At 40.4% G+C, this 21,988-nt stretch overlaps 1 protein-coding gene across 3 annotated transcripts in view; it reads right to left on the bottom strand.

Annotated features, from left to right (window-relative positions):
* Positions 1–21,988, bottom strand: part of ARHGEF26 (Rho guanine nucleotide exchange factor 26) — a 135,390-nt gene that overhangs the window by 42,323 nt on the left and 71,079 nt on the right. For all 3 annotated transcript variants that reach the window (XM_057739896.1, XM_057739895.1, XM_057739897.1), the window contains exons 8-11: positions 19,318–19,447; positions 15,708–15,782; positions 6,764–6,853; positions 232–386 (exon numbers count right to left, since the gene is read on the bottom strand). In XM_057739896.1, the coding sequence (XP_057595879.1) occupies positions 232–386; positions 6,764–6,853; positions 15,708–15,782; positions 19,318–19,447 (450 nt within the window). The remainder of the gene's footprint in view (positions 1–231; positions 387–6,763; positions 6,854–15,707; positions 15,783–19,317; positions 19,448–21,988) is intronic.

Here is a 21,988-nt window from a genome sequence, read left to right as displayed (position 1 = left end):
CGCTGTAAAATCTCAGCAGCGGTTGCCTAGAATGATGATGCCCTTAACGATTTGAGTCTTTGCTGTAGAGGTCATTTAAAGAAAATGAAGCACAGATGCTCGTATGATTCCATGTGTGGAAACTATACACTAACACCTCAAACTTTTAAAGGATAATCACCTCCAACAGGTGTTTGAATTACAGAGCTTCAAAACTGGATGTACAGCGGGCAGCGCCACAAAAAGGCTTACCTCTTCTTCTTGGTGATAATGAGCACATCGTTAAAGAGGAAGAAGTAGACTTGCTGTTTGGACGTCCTTTTTGAGAAAAGCACAGTGTCTTCCACATAGGCTGTCAACTCGCCTCTTTTGACCAACCACCGAGAAGAGGAGACTAGAGGAAAAGGCTACAAAAAGAGAAACACTCAGTACCCAAAGCCAAAGTAAAGTCCCTTTAGGATCACTAAAAGTAAAGTATAAAACTTACATTCAAACACAATACATCATTATTTTATATAATAGTGTATGTAATAGGTACATAATAGTGAAATAAAATTAGAGAAGGACAGCACCTTCTTCAAGAGAAAATCAAAAAGAACAATTTATTTTCCAATAAAAAACTATTACTATTAACTTGCCTATATAAAAACTAAAACTCAATCAGAAAATGTTACTGGGTTAACCAAAAAATTATTACCCTTCCATTAACTCTCAACTGAAAAAGAAGATGGATAAGGAGTCACTTAAAACTGAAAAGCCTCAAAATGAAATCTATCAGTATCAACTGCAGTTATTTTAAATATCACAAATCAGAATCTAAACATACGAAAAAACACTGATAACTGTAGTTAAGAGACAAGTTAAAAAGTATGCATTCAATTCATGAACTTTCATGACTTTATTCAAAAGGAAAGAAAAAAAAAAATCCCTGCAAATGTATGTTCTGTCTATTGATTATCTACTTAGCTGTATTCTGGAGGACACCTATTCTTAAGTTTATGGTAGTTTCCCTCATGGAAGTTCATCCCTGAAAGCATCATGCCACTTTCTGGTCATGAAAACGAACTTCTTTCAGAATAATCCATCTTAATCTCACAGAAAAGGCTATATTCAAGGAATTACATACTGCCTTTTAAAGAAAAGGCAGTTTACAGTTTCCAACTGGAAAACTCTCAAAACCTCAGAATAATCCTTACCCTGAGAGTTCTTTTTTTTTTAAGTTACCAGAAATGCTGACTGCCAAAAATCTGATTGAAAAAAAAAAACCAACATCCATAAAATAAGCAAAAGTTTTTGGACACAGAAAAGATAACTCTAGTAAGTGTGGTGCAACCAAATGTCATTCATTTCAGCGAATAATGATTAAAAACAACCAAAGGAAATTGAGGATATTAGGGAGGAAATAAGACTAAGAAAGGATTTCATTTTTTTTTAATTTATAAAGGATATTTATAAGAAGGTTGCTCATCAGTTACATACTATTTTCCTGAAGATTTAACAGGGAAGATGAAAGATTATGGCTGATTTCAAGATTTCAAAACTGGCTATGAAAGGAGTTCATGTATAGTTTTCAGCCTCCAAATCTCCGACTATGGCTGAGACTTAGAAGGTGACACAGAGGTTGCTTAGATAAGTCAGGAGGACCCCACCAGCACACACAAGAGGTCACCACAAATAACGAGAGTCAGACTAGGCCCTGCCAAAGGGCTGCAGTTACTGGGAACACCCTGCTACTTTGCCAGGGCAGGTACCGGAGGAACCAACAACAGTATGGTGCAATGCCACTCTAGGACTGCTCTCAGTTTAAAGGAAAGGGGAAAACGTTTTTTAAACTCTTGTTCTTAAAACAGACTGAGTTTTATGGACATCTCATACTCTACTAGGCAAAAATAAATTTCTACTGTCTATCTAAAATTGACAGTGACTTGCAATATGTCTACGCTTCTTTAAAAAACAAAAGTCTAACACTATAAATGTTTGTTTCAGAGTTTATTGTTGGAAAATTAAACTCACTCAGAGAGTTTTTTTTAAGAAGAAGCTATAACAATGAACAAAATAGAAGAATCACAATAGTCCAAATTGCTCCTAAGTGGATGTCCATAGTTCAGAAGCTCTAAGACTAGAATTCAGGTGTGAATCAAAAACTAGAAAAGAAATTCATGAGCATAAATACATCCTTCAAGGTACTGACATAATTCCCACGGAGAAAAGACTTTTCATTCTTTTTGGTGTTACTTAGCATCCTAGAAAACCAGCCTCAGCATACAATTTAACTAACTGTATGGGCCAGTGAGAAGGAAGAGCAAGCTTTTTCTAAACTGACATAAAAATGAGCCATTGAGCCATTTTAGCGTATACATATAATTCAGCGGCTTTTAGCACATTCACAATGTTGTGCAATGAAGATCAGCATCTCGTTCCAGAACATTTTCATTATCCTAAAAAGAAAGCCCACATGCACTGAGCAGTCACTCTCCACTCTGCCCTCCCGTTAAATAATCTAATCCTCGCAATAACTCCCTGAGGGAAAAATACCATTATCAGCCCCGTTTTACAGTTCCGAAAACTATGAAATGGAAGTTTAGTAATGCCCAAAGTCCTACGGCTAGAAAGGAGGGGAACCACGACTGGAACTCAGGAGGGCTGGCTCCAGAGTCCCTGCTGTTAACTGACACTGGCTTCCTGTGCTGGTTCAGGGGACGCTCCCCACCCCTCTCACACTGCCATGTGCAGCACATGACATTCACCCAGAAACTCACACATTTACAAGCGAAAAACATGTGTCTATGCATACACACACATACATATATATATATAAAACACACACACATACATATATATAAGCTTTTATTCCCTTCAAATGAAAAGAACACCAGCCTCATTATACCATCATGGTTATAATAATGAGACTCTAAGAATGTGGACTCTGCAGTCAGTTGCAGGTCTGAATCCAGGCTTCAATACTTCTTGGTGTATGACACTGAGCAAATAATTTAATATTTCTAGCTTCATATTCCTCAATTATAAAGTGGGAATAATAAGAAGATACTTCATAGGGTTCTTGTGAGAACTCAATGAGACTATGTGAAAATGGCACACAGTAAACAATACATATTTTCGTGGCTAGGGTAGGACCGCAAACCAAACACGGCCAACACAGAACCTGCTACCTCTTCCTCGGGGTCGTTCCTCCTCACGGATCCTCTATTTAGGTGGATGGTGTGACTCTCCAGCCAGTCAACCAGACTTGACACCTGTGGTACCCTTGCTAATGCCCTCCTCTCCAGGCATCCCGCATCTCTCCACATCTGCTTCCAGTCTCCTGACTGGTTTTCTGCTTCTGGTCTTATAATGTTCCCAACTTACCCTCCACATAGCTGCTGTAATACTTTCTCTTTTTCTTTCTTTTTTTTTTGGCTGTGCTGCACAGCTATGGGATTCTAGTTACCCGACCAGGAACTGAATCTGTGCCCTCTGCAGAGAAAGCACAGAGCCCTAACCACTGGCCTTCCAGGGAAGTCCTTGTGATACATCTTTAAAATAAACTGAATTTGATGTACATGTGTAGAGTGGGAAGGCGGCAGGTGTTAAAAAAAAAAAAAAAGTCCTGTGAAAAATTATTAAGTGAAAAACATCCTTCCCAGCCTGTTCCTCATCTACCCAGTTCCCAACCACTGATTACTGCCCCTGCAGGCAGTAATTGTTATTTTGTTCTCCTATAACTTTCCAGAGATTTCTTACATATAAGCAACTTTTATATTCTTTTTCCCTCCTGTTCTGCACCTTATTTTTTTCACTTAATAATATAATAATATAAACATGCTTACCATATCGATTCCTAAAATTCTTCTTTTTAAAGTTGAGTGGTCTTACATAATTTAGGTATACTATAATTTATTTAGTCACTGCCCTATTCATAGATATTTAGGTTGTTTCCAATCTTTTGCAATTACAAACATTGCCATATCAGTAACTCTGTATGTGTCTGTACGTGTGTGTGTGTGTGTGTGTAATTTTATACATTCATGAGCATATCTATAGGATAAATTCTTAAAAGTAAAGTTGCTGGGTCATAGTAACTTGCATTTGTAATTTTGATAGTTATTGACAAATTGCCCACCACTGGGGTTATAACAGTCTTTCCCATGAGCAACCGATAAACGTGGCTTTCCCAACAACTCATTGATAAAATGTTATTACTTTTGAATTATTTATAAATCTAAGCGGTAAAAAGGATTATTTTAATTTCAGTTAGCAATTTTCTTCTGAATGAAGTAAAGTATCTTTTCAGATGTTTAACAGTCATTTGTATTTCCTCTTCGATGACAGTTTTCTAGCTTGCGATTTTCTAATGGATTTTTTCCAAATCTTTTTCTTATCCCTTTGAGGTTGTATGTTGGGAATATTAACCCTTTATCTATATGTGAGTTCTAAATTTTTTTTCCCAGTTTCCTAGTTCCTGTTTCAGTTTTTAAATGGCCTTTAATTTTCCCTCCACAAAGAAGTTTAAAAAATTTTTCATATAGATGAATTCACCAATTTTTCTTTTAATGACTTCTGGATTTGGAATAAGTTTAAAAGGCTTTTACTACGATGCTAGAGTCATCTTTACTAAATGCGCATCTGACTGTGTCACTGCCTTGCTCAAAACTTTTCAGTGACTCCCAGATGACCCTGCTCTGCTCCTCCTCTTGGCACACAAAGCCCTTCCCATGAGTTCCAGTTCTGCCCTGCTCCCCTCCACCCTGCTGAATGTGTGTAATTCCTGGGCTACAGCAGCTGAAACCATGCCCTGTGCACTTGCTCCTGTTCGTCACTCCCAGGAGACCCCTCCTATTTCACCTCTTGGGCAGGATGCAGCTCAAGCATACCTCCAGCATGAAGCCTTGCTTGGCTGCTACAAGCTCCCCACCCCTCTGTCCCTCACTCTCAGCGCTGGCCACAGCCTCTCCATTGCTTGTGTTCTCAAAGCTCTTCCATCTCCCGTGACCAGTCGTAGACTTGGCTCGCTCCTTTGTATTTCTGTAGTCTTCTACTAGATGGGAAGCTCCCCAAGGGCAGTGCTCATGCTTTTGTTTTCCCACTTCAGTCCACAAAGAAGGTGCTCATGAAATTTGTTGAAAGAATGCATGTGCTTGGATAAATCACTTAACTTCTTTGAACATCTGTTTTCTCATCTTTAAAATGAACTGAATAAAAATGTCCATTGTTATCCATAAAGTGTTACAGAAATAAGGTCCTAAGACTGTATTAGTATTTCTAAGTAGTCTGAATTAAGTCCTTCATTGTAAATCTAAACTTAGAATATTTTCCATAAGCTTGCAAATTCAATCACTGAACCAAGAGAAAACAAACAACCCATGAACTCAATTGATGTTAAACACTTATTTTTAAGAACCCCTGCGGTGTTTTTTCAATTACAAATTAATTGTGGTTCTAAAGAAACAGACCTTAAAGGTATCTTAAACCAACTGATTATCAGTGAAGAAAGAAAAATAAAACTGGTTAGGGAAGGGAGTTATCAACTTTTAAAATGGAAATGGTTAGAGATTTATCATCTTTAAAAAGGAGGGGATAAAGGAAACTCTGCTGTATAGATATATTTTCTAAAATACGTAGAAACCAATGAAAGAGGAGGATAAGATTCTTGTTGAAGGTCAGGAAAAAAACTGGATTTTGAAATTGCTGTAAATTTCTACATGCGGGCATTATAACTAGTGCGTGTGTGTGTGTGTGTGTGTGTGTGTTTGGCAAGTACCCATCCTCTTCTAAGAAGAATCACGGATCACGCTTTCTGCAGTTAAATCTTCACAGTCGAGGTGTCATGGTGGAAGAGTTTACACTGATCTGCAAGTTAGACGTTTGGACCCTAGTCCTGATTCTGCCACCACGAGCCAAATGACCCTGCTAACAATTAATTATTCTCTGGGTTGTATTTTCCTCATTTATAAATTAAAACGGTGTAGCAGTACTGTATCAGTGGCCCTCAAACTATATGACACAGCAGAGAGCTATATGCATAGTGCCACGATCACTCTAATCCCACTGCACAAATGAGAAACACTTTCATTGTGAAAAAATACCACCAGTCACTTGAAGTTGCTTAATTAAATTCCAGTGGCATAAAACAAAACATAATCACAACCGTGAGCACTGACATCCATTAAGCACTCGACTGTGAGCCAACAAAGGACTTCACCATGGCCTAGCCTCACCGTTAATTGTCATTTCCTTCTTTGTTTATCCTGTCATTTGCCCCAGGGCCAGTATGAGACAAGCATAACAGGCAGCACAGATGCAAAAAAGAATTACAAGTAAAAGGAATTTGAAAAGAACAGTTGACTAATAGTTCTTTTTTGCAAACTGAGAAAGGAGTGTCCTTATTTGATTTAGGAGAACACCCTGGTCCAGCTCGTGCGACAGCACCGTTTTACAGGACACTTTGAGAATACTAAAGAAATCTCCTTTCTATTCTAAAATTCTATTACTTTAAACTACCCTTTTCTCAAGTTTGGTATCTTCCTAGGGCATAAAAAGTGCTAGTTAGATAATATCTAACTCTGTGGCCTAGAGAAAGGTTACTTTATCTGGTATTAGCAAGAGCAGAATTGTCCAAAGCCAAGCATCTGCTATTTCCCCTGCCAGCTTCTCTGTAATCAATTTATGGTCCTTCTTTGAAAAGCAAATTCCTCTCCACTTTGTTGCCCTCAGCTATCTCTCTATTCACATAAGATTTAAGCAAGAGCAGCAATAAATCTGTTTATGAAAAAGTATGAGAGAATACCTTAATTTTAAATTCCAGCTGGGAGTTAATTGTATACATCATTTCGGTCCTTTCCATTTTCCGGGCTCCTTCATTGCAGAGTCGAACCAACTGGAAAGAGAGAATAATAAGGAGGGTTAAGAGGTGAAGGAGAGAAACCTCACTTTCAAATGCAGATCTCGCAGGAAATAATTAGCACTTTGGAAGCTCCAGAGACTCATTCCAGACAGTTAAAGAACTCAGTTTCACACAGTCAAGACTTTGTACCCAGTTGGAAACGGCGTCATTAGGACGTAAAGGCAAAGTAAAAAAAAGTCCTGAGAATTTTGGGGGACACACATCCTCTGTGTGTTCTTATCACACGATGCCCTCCAACACATACTCAGCAGGTTCCTCGCATGGTCCAGTCTGTCCATTCTGCTCCTTTCCTCTGCCCCTCCCTCCTTGCCTTCACCCATGGGAACCTCACCAACCCGAGGGCAAGCTGCACCTCTCTCCCCACTTCAAATCAGAGAGGCCGGGGACGGACTACCAACTTCCAAGGCAAATTCTTAGGAGAATGCTATGGCGGTGGGGGGTGGGGGGGGAGGAGGGGGTGTTGGATGAATTGGGAGATTGGGATTGCCATATACACACTAATATGCATAAAATAGATAACTAATGAGAAAGTGCTGTATAGCAAAGGGAACTCTACTTCACTTTGCTGTACAGAAGAAACTAACACAACACTGTAAAACAAGTATACCCCAATAAAAATTTTAAGAAATTTAAAAAAAATTGTTAATAAAAAAACATAAGAATGCTACATGCAAAGCATGTGACTAGTAACTCAGATGCTGGAAGAAGAAAGCCTTCTGTTGGAACCTAATGGTCAATGATTCTTCAAGAACAGCCAAGCTAAGGGAAATTCAGTTTCATTAGAACTACTGAATTATCCATAAACAGAATGAACTCATAGTCCTTTGATGAGTAGCTGCAATATCGTGATTTATAATAAACAAAATATATATTTTGTTTTTGTCCATGGTTTCTGGTACACAGTTCCTAAAAGCCTTGTAATTTCCTATATAACAGCCACTGGGACATCTTTGGCTATAATAGAATTTAGTTTTGCTACCAGGTCCTGAAATAGCTCCAGGGCATAAAACTGAAATGGGTATCTTTTGTTATTCATAACAAGCCCCTTTCAACCACGTCTGAGTTTATGTTAATGAGGTGACTTTTGGGAAGCCCCCTAAGGATGGGGCGGTTGCCAAGTGATTAGAGAGAGGGCTGGAACGTTCAGCCCTGCCGCCAGACTTCCAGGGAGGGGAGAAGGGCTGGAGATAACTTGATCACTACTGGACGATGATTTAACAAATCATGCCTATGCAATGAAGCCTCCATAAAGATTCCTGAGCTTTGGATTTGAAGAGCTTCCAGGTTGGTGAACAAGAACATTTCCACATGATGGAAGGGTGGCATCTTAAACTCCATGAGGACAGAACATCCTGAGCCAGGGAACCTTCTGGACCTGAGCTTCTCTCTTCATCTGGCTGTTTATTCATATCCTTTCATTTCCTTTGTAATAAACTGCTAATCTACTAAATAAACTGTTTTCCTGAGTTCGGTGAGCCCCTCTAGCAAATTAATCAACCTGAGGAGGAGATCCTGGGAATTTCTGATTTATAGCCCTGGGTCAGCAGCACAGGTAACAAGCTGGACTTGTGATCGGTGACTGACGTGAGGCTGGACGTGTAGTCTTGTGGGCCTGAGCCCTTACCCTGGGGGATGCAATGCTGTCTCCAGCTAGAGGGAACTGAATTGAACAGAGTATGACACCCACCTGGTACAGCAGACTTGTTTGGCGTGGGGAAACACCCCCACACATTGGGTGACCACAAGCGTCAGAACTGAAGTGTTCTGTGGGTAGAGTATTAAGCACAGGGGAGACACACAGGAATACCTAATACATAACTACACTGTACTTAATACCTAAGTAGGTCATTGGCCTAAACCAAAACCAACTCTGTATTTCCAATTTCTTATTAACTGAAAAACCTGCGGGGGAAAAACGTCCATAACAAGGATCATTGGCCACAAAGACAAATGTGATTATTAAAAATAGAAGCTGGTAATTCCAATTAGATTTATTTTTTTAATATCACTGCTTTATTAAGTAATATATGCCTACTGTTAAAAATAAAAAAGGTAATACACAAGTAAATACAATAGGTCATAAAAGGCCCTGACCTAATCCTGCTCCATGGAGGTAACTGGAAACAAGATGGGTTATATGCTTTCTCTTTTTTCCCTGTGCCTATATGAACAAATAAACACTCATATATAATGTGTAGAAATTCTTTTTTTTTTTTAATTTTATTTATTTATTATTTTTGGGGGGTACACCAAGTTCAATCATCTGTTTTTATACACATATCCCCGTATTCCCTCCCTTCCTTGACTCCCCCCACCTCGAGTCCCCCCCACCCTCCCCGCCCCAGTAGAAATTCTTTTATTTTTGTAAATGGATCATTCAATGCTTGTCTGTGTCAATGCATTTAATTTTTTCACTTGCCAATATTTCCCCTTATAAATTTAACATTCACTGAAAAAAAAAAAAAGTTTATTTTGTACCTGGTATGTGTCAGGTGCTAGGGTTACAACACTTAAGAGACACAATCCCTATCCTTATAAAAGAAGGGCGGACACAATAATTACAGACTGAAATCTTAAAGGGAAAAAAACCTGGGGGGTCAGAGAGGAGGAGGGTGGGGGAGGGAGCCAGGGGACTCTCCTTGAGAGGTCATTTAAGCTGACAGCTGAAGGACAAAAGGGAGTCAGTAACCAAATCAACAGAGAGCACTGGTCCAGGCAGAGTGAACACCAGAAGCAAAGGGCCAACAATGGGAAAGTGCTGTGTGCCTGAGAAAGTAAAAGGTCCTAACACAGGGAAATGGCACAAGAGGAAACGAGACGACACGGCCAGGGTCAAAGCATGCAAGTTCTTCACGCGTGTGGATTGTATTCTAAGTGCAAAGAGAAGCCACCAGTGGGCTTTCAGCAGAGGAGTGATAAGGAGGCAACGTATGCTATAAGCATATGTGCTTTCCACTGCCTATTTATCAGTCCCCCACTGATGGACGCTTGGATGATTCCCAATTGCTTAACAGATATTCTAGGCTTAAAGGGTACACCTGTCTTCAGTTCCAGCGTATCTTTAGGTCTGAATGGTCTTGAAAAGTTCACTGATACAGGGACTGATGGCTATACCTGATCAAAGCTAGGAGAAGAAAATATCCTGGCTGGGCTTAAGGGCAACTTGCAATTAAAATATCCTAAAAGGATTAAGATAGGACAAAATCCAGTCAAGCAGCCTTGCTCAGGCCATTTTTATGACTTCTCTTCAAGAGTATGCTCACAGTTCCCAAATCTGTGCCCCCAGACTTGGTTTGTTCCCTAAGCTCTACCTGGATGTCCCACCGCCATCTCAAACTCAGAATGCGTTTGAGACCAAACCAGGAACACCTGAACACCACCTTCATCACCCCCTCCTCTGGCCCCCTGTTCTCTATGTCAGTGGCTAATCCCAACATCATCCACTTTTCCAAGCCAAAGAGCTGGGTCCTCAGATGCCTCCTGCTCCTCTGTCTTCCACATCCAAACAGTATCCTCAATGTTGCCGTCCTGCCATCCACTCATCCATCTGCTTCCCCTCCCCCCACCCCTGCACCCAGGCTCAAGCCCCTTCTCCTCTAGATGACTGGCCTCCCGATTCTCTGCCATCACCTCTGCCCTACCCTTAGGAAAACATTTTCAATCTTTCTAAGTTCAAATCTGATCATGAAACTCCTCAGCTTGCAATCCTGAAAAGGCTCCTCCAAGCTTTCAGAGTTAAATCTCAGCAAGACCACCTTGATCTTGGCACTGACTTACTTGATCCCTAACCTCCTAATTCTCTTATCTTGGGCCTCAGTCCCACCAAATTTCTGGCCGAAATCCCACACTCTGCCATGTCCTTTGCACTTCTGCACGTGTGTTTCCCTCTGCCTGAACAATCTTCACCCTACTCGGTCCCACTGACTCCTTCTTATCTAGACTATACTCCCTACGTGTCTTTCAGGACTCATCCTGGGTATCACCTCTCTAAAAAGACTGGAGAGCAGAGACTGTGAAACTTCCATGTTTGTTAGCTCAGTGCACAGCCCAGTACCTAAGACACAAGGAACACGCAGCAAATGTTAATTCAGAGACCATTTACAAGCCACTTAAAAAGGGGGGACAGTTCCTTTATCGTTATCCCACTTTAAAATGAAAGGGGAAAACGGCATTATCAAGTGTGGGTTATCATCTTTATTTCCTTAACTTGCAAATAGCGACTCCACCAGCCACCACGTCCAAAGGCATATTAAAAACAAAAAAATTTCCCCAAATGTATCAAGCAATGGTATCATCAGAGGGCTCTGTTTAACGACTATTTGGAAGGCATGAGCCTAATTTGGATATGATAATGTGTGCTCTCGTGTTTTTATTATAATCAGCCTCCGAATATTAAAATCGTGCCTTCCTTCAGCGACTGTCAAGGCTTTATTAAATTTGGCTGAATTTTTTGTTTTAGGCCAAATTTATGTGGGGAAAAAAAAAACTCAATCTCTCTAATGAAGAAATATAAATTAAAACAAAAATAAAATATTTTCAATCTATCAAATTCAACAAAGACGAAAAGAATATTGGATGCTGGGGAGTGTGCAGTAAGACAGACACTTAGAAATACTTGTGGTTGTCACGGACACAGGGACATTTCTCTTGAAGGCACTTGGGGGACTTTAAAACGTATGTACTTTTTTTCCCCAATAAACACACTTCTGGAAACTTTTCAGTAGAAATCATCAGAGGAGCACTATCATTTATATAAGACCATATCTCATGCAGCACTATTTAGAAGAACAAATGAAATGGGTACCGCATGAATCCGTCTTTAAGTGTACATTTACATCCACTGGAAGGACATGCTATAAAATGACAATAGTCATTATCTTTGACAAGATTACTGATACATTTTATTTTCTCTTTTTTAAATCTTCAAATTTTCTGTAATGGACACATTATTTTAAAAATGCACCTTTGTAAACCTTAAATGTATTCTTTCAGAGCAGTACTTAGAGTGAAAAATTAAAACCTTATTAATTCCTCCCTTCTGCACTCCTCTCCCTTTACCATCAGTAACCACGATTGAAAGTTTCATGTGTATGATTCTGGGTACTATTTCCATACACTGATGACATAAAATATGTATGTAAACACATTTGATGTCATTACACTGTTTGTTCTGTTCTGCAACTTAATGTTCTTCACATAACAATATAGCTTAGAGATCTTTCCAAGTTAATAGATAGATATCTACTTCTTTGTAAATAGCTAAGCAATAAGTTACAGGAGAAGATTCAAGGGAATTTGGCTCTTCTGCCACCAGGAGAAAAGCTTATAACTTAATATCATCTCCAAATAGAAGTAGAATTTTTATGAGGTACAAGTTAAAGTGGTTAGTCTCTTTCCACGGGGAAGATTTCATTGGCATAAGAAACCATCTCCTGACCACCACTCCTTAGACAGCAGGCACCACTCTGCACCATCTGAACTATGAGATTCCCTGGAAATTTCCCTCCCCCAGCTCCGCTCCAGCATACGAGCAGAAAATCAGGAAGTAAATATATGTTTCACTTGATAGAAACATCTTTCCTGTTTTTGAGTTGTTTGACCAAGTCATTAAGTCTTTGCAAAGCCCTCAATTCAGTAAGTTGTCACCGTCATTTGAGCCACACACAGGAACAATTTCACTGAAGTATTATTCACACTACGCAAATAAATTCTGTTAGCATTTTAATTACCAAAAAATATATTATTCATTTTTTCCAAGAATGAATAACTATCTAGAGAGACCTGCCCAAGGGCCTTAGGTAGAGCCTGGTTCTAAAAACTTGGGCCTCAATATACAAAACCTCACTCTCTTAAATACTGAGAACTCCCAATTTCTTTCATTTCAAATAAAGCAAGCAAGTGAAATTCTGCATTTTGATTTTGAACCACAAATGCTCTATGTACACACCCTTTTTGTTAAAAATACTTATATACTGTTTTCCCAGAATCTATAAAACCCCATCAGTAACCTGCACAAATGAAAAAGAAGATGAACCCCTGAGCTGGCTGTACTGATGACCTCAAGTTCCCTATAACACTAGGAGACTAGGGGAAGAATCCTGATATTCAGGACTCCTGCTCAAGAGAGAAACGCTGCCCGAGAGAAAACAAGTCACTAGAACAGCACTTCTTCACAGAGGGTCTTTCATATTGTAGGTATCAAGGTAAGGCAGTAACATTACATTTTTGCCAGCCTTACCAGTGTCAAATCAAGTGAACCAGAGACACCTGAAGGAATGCAGCCATCGACTGAGACTGGGATGTAAAAGTCTCAAAAAAATTAAGTATCATTCCTAACCCAATTCAATTACTACTGCCTTCCTCCTTTCTCTTCTGTGTAAATTCTTTTCCATCTTCTCAGTAACAACCAAACAAAATCTGACACAATCTCTTTCATGTCCAAGGCTAGAACTCCTCTAAGTAAGCTTCTCCTAAAGGCCCTCCCCCCCCCCAACAGGAGTTGGGGTCCTGGAGGAGAGACCCGTGGGCAGCAGGACCTTAGGTAGCTTCATGCCTGTCAGATTAAGTTTCTTCACTTAGTGTTTCCCAAAGTGGGATATGCAGACCACTGACGGAGCAAGAGATGCATTCAACTGACTGACAGATCGCCATGGTTTCAATGTTCGTATCTCCCCCAAAGTACCTGTTGAAATCTTAAAGCCCAAAAATGGTGGTATGAGGACTTGGGAGATGCTCAGAAGTCATGAGAACAGAGCCCTCATGAATGGGGCGAGTGCTTCATACAAGAGGCCCCAGAGAGCTCTCTTGCTGCCTTCTGCCATGTGAGCCTACAAGGAGAAGTCTGCAACCCGGCTGGAAGAGGACCCCCACACCAACCGTGCTGGTACCTTGATCTTGAACTTTCAGCCTCCAGAACTGTGAAAAATAAGTTTCTGTTCTTTATAAGCCAATCAGTCCACTTGGGCTGCTAGAACAACATATCACAGACTAAGACACAAACTTATTTTTAATATAAAAATGTGTATTAGAAAAATAAACAACCAACTCATAAAACCCATGGTTTTGTAGTTATTATTGGCAAAGACGAGGATAACGAAAATAGAGTCAATTTAAAGTTGACTGAAAGAAACAGACTTCACAGTAAAGCAGTACAAAGACATACCAAACTCAAAGCAGCTTCGGGATGTTTAGGACACTTCTGATGTGATCACGAGCTTTACTCCCCTGGGCCGAGATCATCCTGTATCCTCACTGATTCCCACAGCTTTGATTGCTTTCTTGCAGCTGAATACTCCTTTCAGCATTTAAACATACCCACATTTTTCTAATCTTTAAACAAAAAAATCCCCCTCCCCCCTTTCCCTTCAACTACAGCTCTCTTTTTACCCTCAGCCCGACTGTTGAAATAGCTACATTCGCTGGCTGCATATTCCAACCTCCCACTCACTCAACACACTCCAATCTGGCTTCCACACCCACCCCTGCAAGGCCACAACCCACCTGACGATAAGTAAACCCAGGGAACGTGTCCCTCATTATCTCAACTTTATCTTTCAGGACCAGCCAACGGGGCTGACCTTCCTCCCACCAAATTACATGCCCTTTGCCAGACCGTTACAGTTTTCCTCGTACTTTGGTACATTTTGTTTTGTTTTTCAAGTCTCCTTTGCTGTTTCCTTTTCCCTAAACAAGATGAAGTCTGGTGTTCTTCACAGTTGTACCTCAGACTCACTAACTACTCCCGGGTACACACTCCTGGGTACTTTCATCCACTCTCCCAGCTTCAAAAATCATCGCTGGGCTGAGGATCCACAAATTCGTGTCTCCAATTCAAGTCTCTCCACCGAGCTCCTGACTCGGATATTCTACAGGAATCTCAATTACAACATATCCAAAATGGATCTCATCAGCTTCTCCCTATGTTTCTACTGCAGAGATAAGTAAGAGCTTCCATCCAGCTGTCCAAGTGAGAGACTATTTTCCTTGACTCTGCAAATATGACCACCCAACAATCTCGACGCCTACCTTCCCAATGTTGTAGGTTTGCTTCTCTCCATCTTACTGTCGCATCAGTATAGGCCCCGTCTTCTGCAGCTTAATCAACTGTAAAGGCCTCATCATTGGGGCCCATCCCCACTGTCATCTTCACAGCACGTGAACTTACAGCTTCCACAGGATCCTAGAGAAGGTTCACAATTCCCTAACGTGGTTGCTCAGCGCTCTCTCCTGGACTGGGCTCTAGTCACATGCAGAACATTCCAGTTCTCCAAATTCTGTAAACGTGTTCCTGGGCTTGGGGTCTCTATGTATTCCTGAGACCCTCTCTCCCCCAGGCCCTGGCTCACAGCTACTCCTGCTTCAGGTTCCAGCGTCAGCTTTACTGCGTTCTTCCCTCTCACGTCACTCACCCTCCTTTACCGTAACTCTTACTTAACGTCTGCCTTCCCCTTTACACGGCACATTCCACAAGGGCAGGAACCACATGTGTCTTATTCATCCCCATATTTTCAGGGGCTGGCATCGTCCCTGGCACTGTAGTGGATATGCAATAAATACTTGTTGAATGAAAGAATGAATAAACAGCTATTCAGACACCAAAAGAAAATGAGACCTCTAAAGGCCCTTAAGACAAGACTGTCTGAAACAGTAAACATGCCGGTTTCACTTGAGTACGGCAAACGTTGTTTTGTTTTTCAGCTACCTGAAGAATGGTGTGCGAATGGCTGTGAGCATCTGCCAGTGTTCAGCATCAAACCCAGACATGTTCCCTACAGAGGGCTCTGAACGGGTGGTCCCATCACTGCGTCATGAGCCCCTCAACACTTACCTTGCTTACTTCCTTGAAGGCCCTTTTGCAAACTTCATACTTCGGAGAATCCTTAGGGGTCTTTTGACAGATAGTCTGCAATGAAGTAAAAGAAGAACAAAATCAACAGATTTGTTGTGTTAAGTAAAGTAAAACCAAAGCCGAGCCATACACCCTTACTCACAGCAAACTAAACGATGCTCAACACAGTACTATGGGTGCGTATGAAGATGACATTATAATCCAGTTACAAAACTAGCAAATCGTCATTTTAACTGTACTAGATCCACATAATAAATCCAGGGGATATTTAGATAAGAGGATAGACTTAGGAGGTGGATGAACCCAGTTTCAAATCCCAGATCTGCTCCTTACTAACTATTTGACCTTGGGCAAGTCACCTACCCTGTCTCTAAAAGCCTCAGTTTCCTCATCTGGAAAATCAGGATAATGCCAACTATGTCACAGGTTGTTACAAAAGTAAAATGAATGTAAAGTTCTTTGTGAGTGCCTGGCATGCAGGAGGCCCTCAATGAATGACATTATTATTAGAGGTTATTATATTTGCAGATGATACAATGAGAATAAAAAGATCAAGAAACAATGGCTGCTGGATTTTCTCTTGATATGCTTACACTTCAATTCTTGTGATGGTAAAATTGAGCTCAAGGAAGGTCAACTGAAGTATATCGAATTACGTATAACTTTCAAAACTATACCCATTCACAGCCAACAGAATCATTTCAATTGTTAAAAATGTTCACCTCAATTCATAAGTTTAAATCTTTAAATGAAGTAAAATTGAAGACCATGTTTTAGGTACATTTAGATTCTGCCTAGGTGGCCAGATCCTCACACTTGGGAAGCAGATTAGGGCAACTGGCAGCTAGCAGAGCTGGAAGATAATAGGAACTACCAAACCACTGGTACCTTAAATGCAGACAAGCACCAAGCCGATAAATCCGAAAGTCACGTGTCAGGATTGTTACATGTGATACATGAGATGCACAGAGTGCACCATGGGTGGGTTTATATGAATGGTTCTCAATATTTTTTTTACTATGACCCACTGTAAGAAATACTTTCGCACTGCGACCAGTACACATGCACACAAAAATGAAACAAGTTTTCTATGAAATAATATTTAACCACATTACTGCATGTTCTATTCTATTTCATTTTTAAGAACACTGCTCATGATTCAAAAATCAATTTCATGACCCACTAATGGGTACAAAAACAGTCTGAAAAACATTAGTTTTTGTCTCTGGAAGCAAACATCCTGAGTCCACAATTTCTTTGCACACTTCAATTTTAAGTAAAATTTTGCACACACTGAATTTTCCAGGGAAAATGACTACACCTTTACTCACAATCTCAAAAGGGTCTCTGACCCCAAAAAGTTTAGAGCCCACTGGACAATCATGGCATAAACCTCCCACATGGTATATAAAACACTGCATGTTAGATTTTGTGAGTCCCAACCTAAGCAATTTCCTCAAAATCAAAAAGGGAGAGAATATACAAAGGCTGAGAGATCACAGAACATACAGAATCTAAGGAAACATGGCTAACAAGCATTTTCAGAAGAAAAAGAACCCTGAAAATTTATAACATTATAAAAAATGTGACATTTAGAAAACAACCATTTCTTGTTAAAAACAGTAAAGTTTGAATCACTATTTCCCTATGTGGGTCGAAGTGTCATTATTTTTATAAAAGTCTTAGAAGTCACATGAAATAAGCCTTTTTAGAGCCCAAATTTAGCTCTGATAACCTGGCGGCATTCTATTTTAGACACGATAAATATTGATTTAAAAAAATCAGAGCTAGATTTGCAAAACTGCAAGTTTCCCAATATTTACAAGGAGAGAAGTTTCTAAATTACAGGTGACAAGGAAGGGTGTGAAGGTAATGGACCGAGGTGAACTCGTAGAGCAGCACGTGCTGTGAATTCCGAAATGACAGTCAAGCCTCCCCAACACCACGCAGCAGAGCCAACAAAGTGACCATGATCACACGATGTTACTTGTTTCTAAATTTCAGCGCTTCTTTAGAATATCTCTTAGAATTTATAATGGAATTGCGAAAATAGAATTTATTTTGTAACCTTACTCAATAGTAGTTTTTGCGATATTTTTATCCTGTGTTTTGACTTGTAAAAAGCAAGTATGTCAAACTGATAATATATTATCATCCAATTTTAAAGTAGAACTATGCCAAAATATTTTAATTTGATTAAAAAGGTACTCTTTGAGCTACCATATGATCCAGCAATCACACTCCTGGGCATATTTCTGGAAAAGACAAAAACTCTAATTCGAAAAGATAACATGCATTCCAGTGTTCAAAGCAGCACTATTCACAACAGCCAAGACATGGAAACAACCCAAATGCCCATCAACAGACAACTGGTTTGAGAAGATAATGCCATTTGCAGCAACAGGAATGGATGTAGTGATTACCATACCAAGTGAAGCAAGTCAAAGATAGATATTATATAATATCACTTATATGTGGAATTTAAAAGATAATACGAATGAATCTATATACAAAACAAACAATCCACAGACATAGAAAACAAACTTACAGTTACCAAAGAGGAAACAGAGGTGGGGGGGCAGGGAGGTGGGGGATAAACCAGGAGGATAAAACTATAGTAGGATGAAACTACTATACGTAAAAGAGATAGGAGTTTGGGATTAATGATACAAGCTACTATATGAAATAAATAAGCAACAAAGATTTACTGTATAACCCAATAAATATCTTATAATAACCTATAATGGAAAATAATCTGAACATATACACATAAACTGAATCACTTTGCAGTATACCTGAAACTAACACAACACTGTAAATCAACTATACTTCAGTTAAAAAAAAAAAAGACACCCTGGCCCACTAGCTGGATGGGAGTCAGGTCGGACCACCCTGTTCTCTCATGGCTGCCACTGCAGCTCCAGCGCAGCCAGGGTGCAGCCCTCCTGAGCCACCGCCTGGCTGTCCTCCCAGCTGTGCTTCCCACCGGGCAGTCTCTACTCTTCTCCCAGCCACGTCTTCCCACTATTCAAAATCAAATACTTGCTTTCTCCATGAATGTTTCCTAAGATAAGATGGATGCCTGGACTTTCCCCACACATTCTGAGCCGGGCAAAACAGGGCAGGTTTGTGCCTTGTGATCCTGAAGAGGATCTCCTTCCCGTGTGAAATGGAAGCACCTCAGCAACGTGGAACATGACGGGGAAGGGATCACAGTGGTCACCCAGAGGAAACTGAGGCCCAAAGAGATTCAGTGACTTGCCCAAATCCACAGGCCTACTGGCTCAGCCGGAAAAGGAATCCAGGACTCTCGACTTCAAGAAGTCAATAGTCTTTCCATTTCAAAACATGTTGAGTAAGTGAGAGATGTAATCTAACTTCTTCAGAGCGACCCTGCAGGCCTAAATTGAAGTTAATTTCCAAAGGTATTGGACATAAGTGGGACTTTCCATCCGAATAGCACCTTCTCACTTAATTAGGGGATTTTCTAGAAGGGATATAATTTAAGTGGAATTAGAGTAATTTTCTTAATCAGACTTGTGGCAGCACAGCTGTCCACAGAGGAAAGAGACATCAGGCCACATCTTACATCCATCAGCAGGGGAAGGCGGGTCACCCTCTGCATGGGGAGGATGAGAAAAGAGATCATGGGCAAGTTCCTACAGTCTTCGTGGGACTCGATACGGGACAAAGCTTCCTTAAAAGACGGGTTGGTGGCTCTGAGGAAAAACAAAGACAGACAAAACTTCAAAATACTTCCTCTTCAAGTTAAGAAGCAAGTAAAAATGTATCATAAAATATTGTGATAAATTAAAATCATATTATCAATGACTTTTCAATACAGAAACAACATAAACACATAATTACATAGGTAGACATGGATGGCTTGTCTCCCTTTTATGGTCAAGACTGAATATAAGTTTAAGGGAACAATATGAACAATAAGATGAAAACGTTACGTGCTAGAAATTTTTAGAAGTAGAAAGTAAATGAATGAAGCAGCAATGGTATCATAATGGTGAACGTACACATTACAAATTAGTATACACACTAGATCTCATATCGGATAATCTATAAACAGTTTATTTAAAAGATAACACATGTTTTAAGCCACTTCTCCAGCTGCAGATAATAATCTAAGAAAGAAATGTCAGACTCGATTTATTTACTAGGAGGCTTTTGGACTTTTTCAAAGCTTCTAAGACAGAAAAACTTCTGATCGTGTCGGCCAGAATATTGCTCCTCTCCTGTCATTAGAACAGTGATAATACTGGCACGACATTTTTACAGAATTTAGCAAGATACATCGACATAAAGGATCTCATGTGGAATCACCTACATAATGTTTAAGGAGGGCCGAGAGGGGATTCCAGTAGGAATGGAGCCTCATAAAGGTCCCCAACTCGCCAAATAAAAGACCTGGCATTCAGTAAAGAAAGAAGTCAAGCCAAGGTCTTTTGACTTTCAGTAGGTCCCTGACACTGCATCTCTCACTCTGTCCCCTCACTTCATCCCAAGGGGAGCTCTGAGGAGTTCCAGTGTGACTTGTGAGGAGGAGGTAGGGAGGAGATGGTCCTGGATTCTGTAATCCTGAGGTGGGGGGAAGCCAAGAGGCAGGGTAGTGGCAATTGTAACCTTTTTTTTTTTTTTAAAAAAAAGAATACACTTTGAAACTTAGATGACTGAATTCAAGGCTGCTAGAAATAAATTAGGAAATACCCAGAAGAGCAAATTAAAAGAAAGTGCACAGAAATGTTTTAATCTCGTTTTCTCAAATGAGGAGTTTTAAGTTTCCTGCTGGCTTTGAAAAGATTTTTAGGAAGTTAAAAAAAAAAATCAAATTCTAAATCAGTGACATATTTAAATCACTTAGGCCCCAGGCCCCCCACTTCCGAAGATTCTGATGAAACAGTCTAGAATGAACCCTGGGCATCATCTGTTTGTTGGTTTTCAGATTTCAAAGTGCAGCTGAAGTTGAAAGTCACAGCCCTAAATGTAAATGTACATCAACTGCAATAAGGCTTCTGAAAACACAATTACTAATTTCCAGGTCAAAGCTAAAATAATGATATCACTGAGCTAATTTAAATAAAACCTTTATTTTAAGAGAATTACATAAAGTACAGCAGTACCGATTCATTTTTTTTACAAAATGAAAATAAAATGAAATTTAGCTCTAATTCCAGCCTTTGTTTTCACACATGTAACTTGGATTTTCAACAGTTATAGAGTAACCTTTACATCAGCAGTTCCCATGGTAGATTGGAGGAGGGTGAGGGAAAGTGAAGGGTGTGGTCCTCCACAACCCTCCCCTGCAAGGGATATGGGGCAATGTCTGTAGATATTTTTGTTTATCAGGACTGGGGTGAAGTGGTGCTGCCAGCATCTTGCAGGCAGGGGCTAAAGATGCTGTTAGACGCGCTACAATGTATAGGACAGTCTCCACAACAAGGACTAATCTAGGACAAAAAGTCAGTAGCGCCAACAAACCCTGCTTTGTACGAACAGCCTCATTTGGGGTGGGCTGCTGTGGGTTTTCCACCCTGCCTGTACAAGATTTTAATGAGGACGTGGAGGGGAAGGAGCATAATCAGCCCTTCTCACCAACTTCGGGGCCGTTTCTCTACGCGGCCGTGAGGTAATCGTCACCACAGGGTCTCGCGCACCACACAGCAACGGACCAGTGTTCCACGCGACGGTCATAAATGCCGCAACTCACCGGAGGGGAGGACGGTGACAACAGCCAGCCAGCCCCCAACCTGAGTTTACAGCAACGTACGACTGCACTGCCAAACAGACTGCTCCCTGTGGTAAACGAGCCCCCCACTGCCACCCACAGAGCAGTACAGACATCACTGAACCACTGCGGACTCTTGTTAAGGATAGAGATGGCATATACATCACACCGAAACTCTCAGTAACCTAAACAGAACAAAGGGGGAAAGTGTGGGGGGAAATTTAAAGTTTAATTCTTTTTTGTTTCCTAATTAAAGGCTTTAAGAATTTTTTACAAACTGCCTTCCTTCACGCCTTCCCTGCTCTCCTCACCCCTAACTACCCAGATGGGGAAAATCAGTACTTCCTATGAACAAGTGAATAGAGCTATCATTTGAATCGGAGGAAGATTAGAAGAGAGAAGGCTTTGGCTCCTAGACCCTAGTTTAACCTACTCAAGAACTCTGTCCTGGCCTCAGGCTACTGAATGGACACAGGACAGCTTAGAAAACCTTACAGAATGATGACGGCTGATCACCTCCCAC

Source organism: Hippopotamus amphibius, chromosome 6 (genome assembly GCF_030028045.1).
Source record: "Hippopotamus amphibius kiboko isolate mHipAmp2 chromosome 6, mHipAmp2.hap2, whole genome shotgun sequence".
NCBI classification, from domain to species: Eukaryota; Metazoa; Chordata; class Mammalia; order Artiodactyla; family Hippopotamidae; genus Hippopotamus; species Hippopotamus amphibius.
Note: the sequence above shows the minus strand (reverse complement) of the source record. Positions and strands in the feature narration are given on the sequence as shown.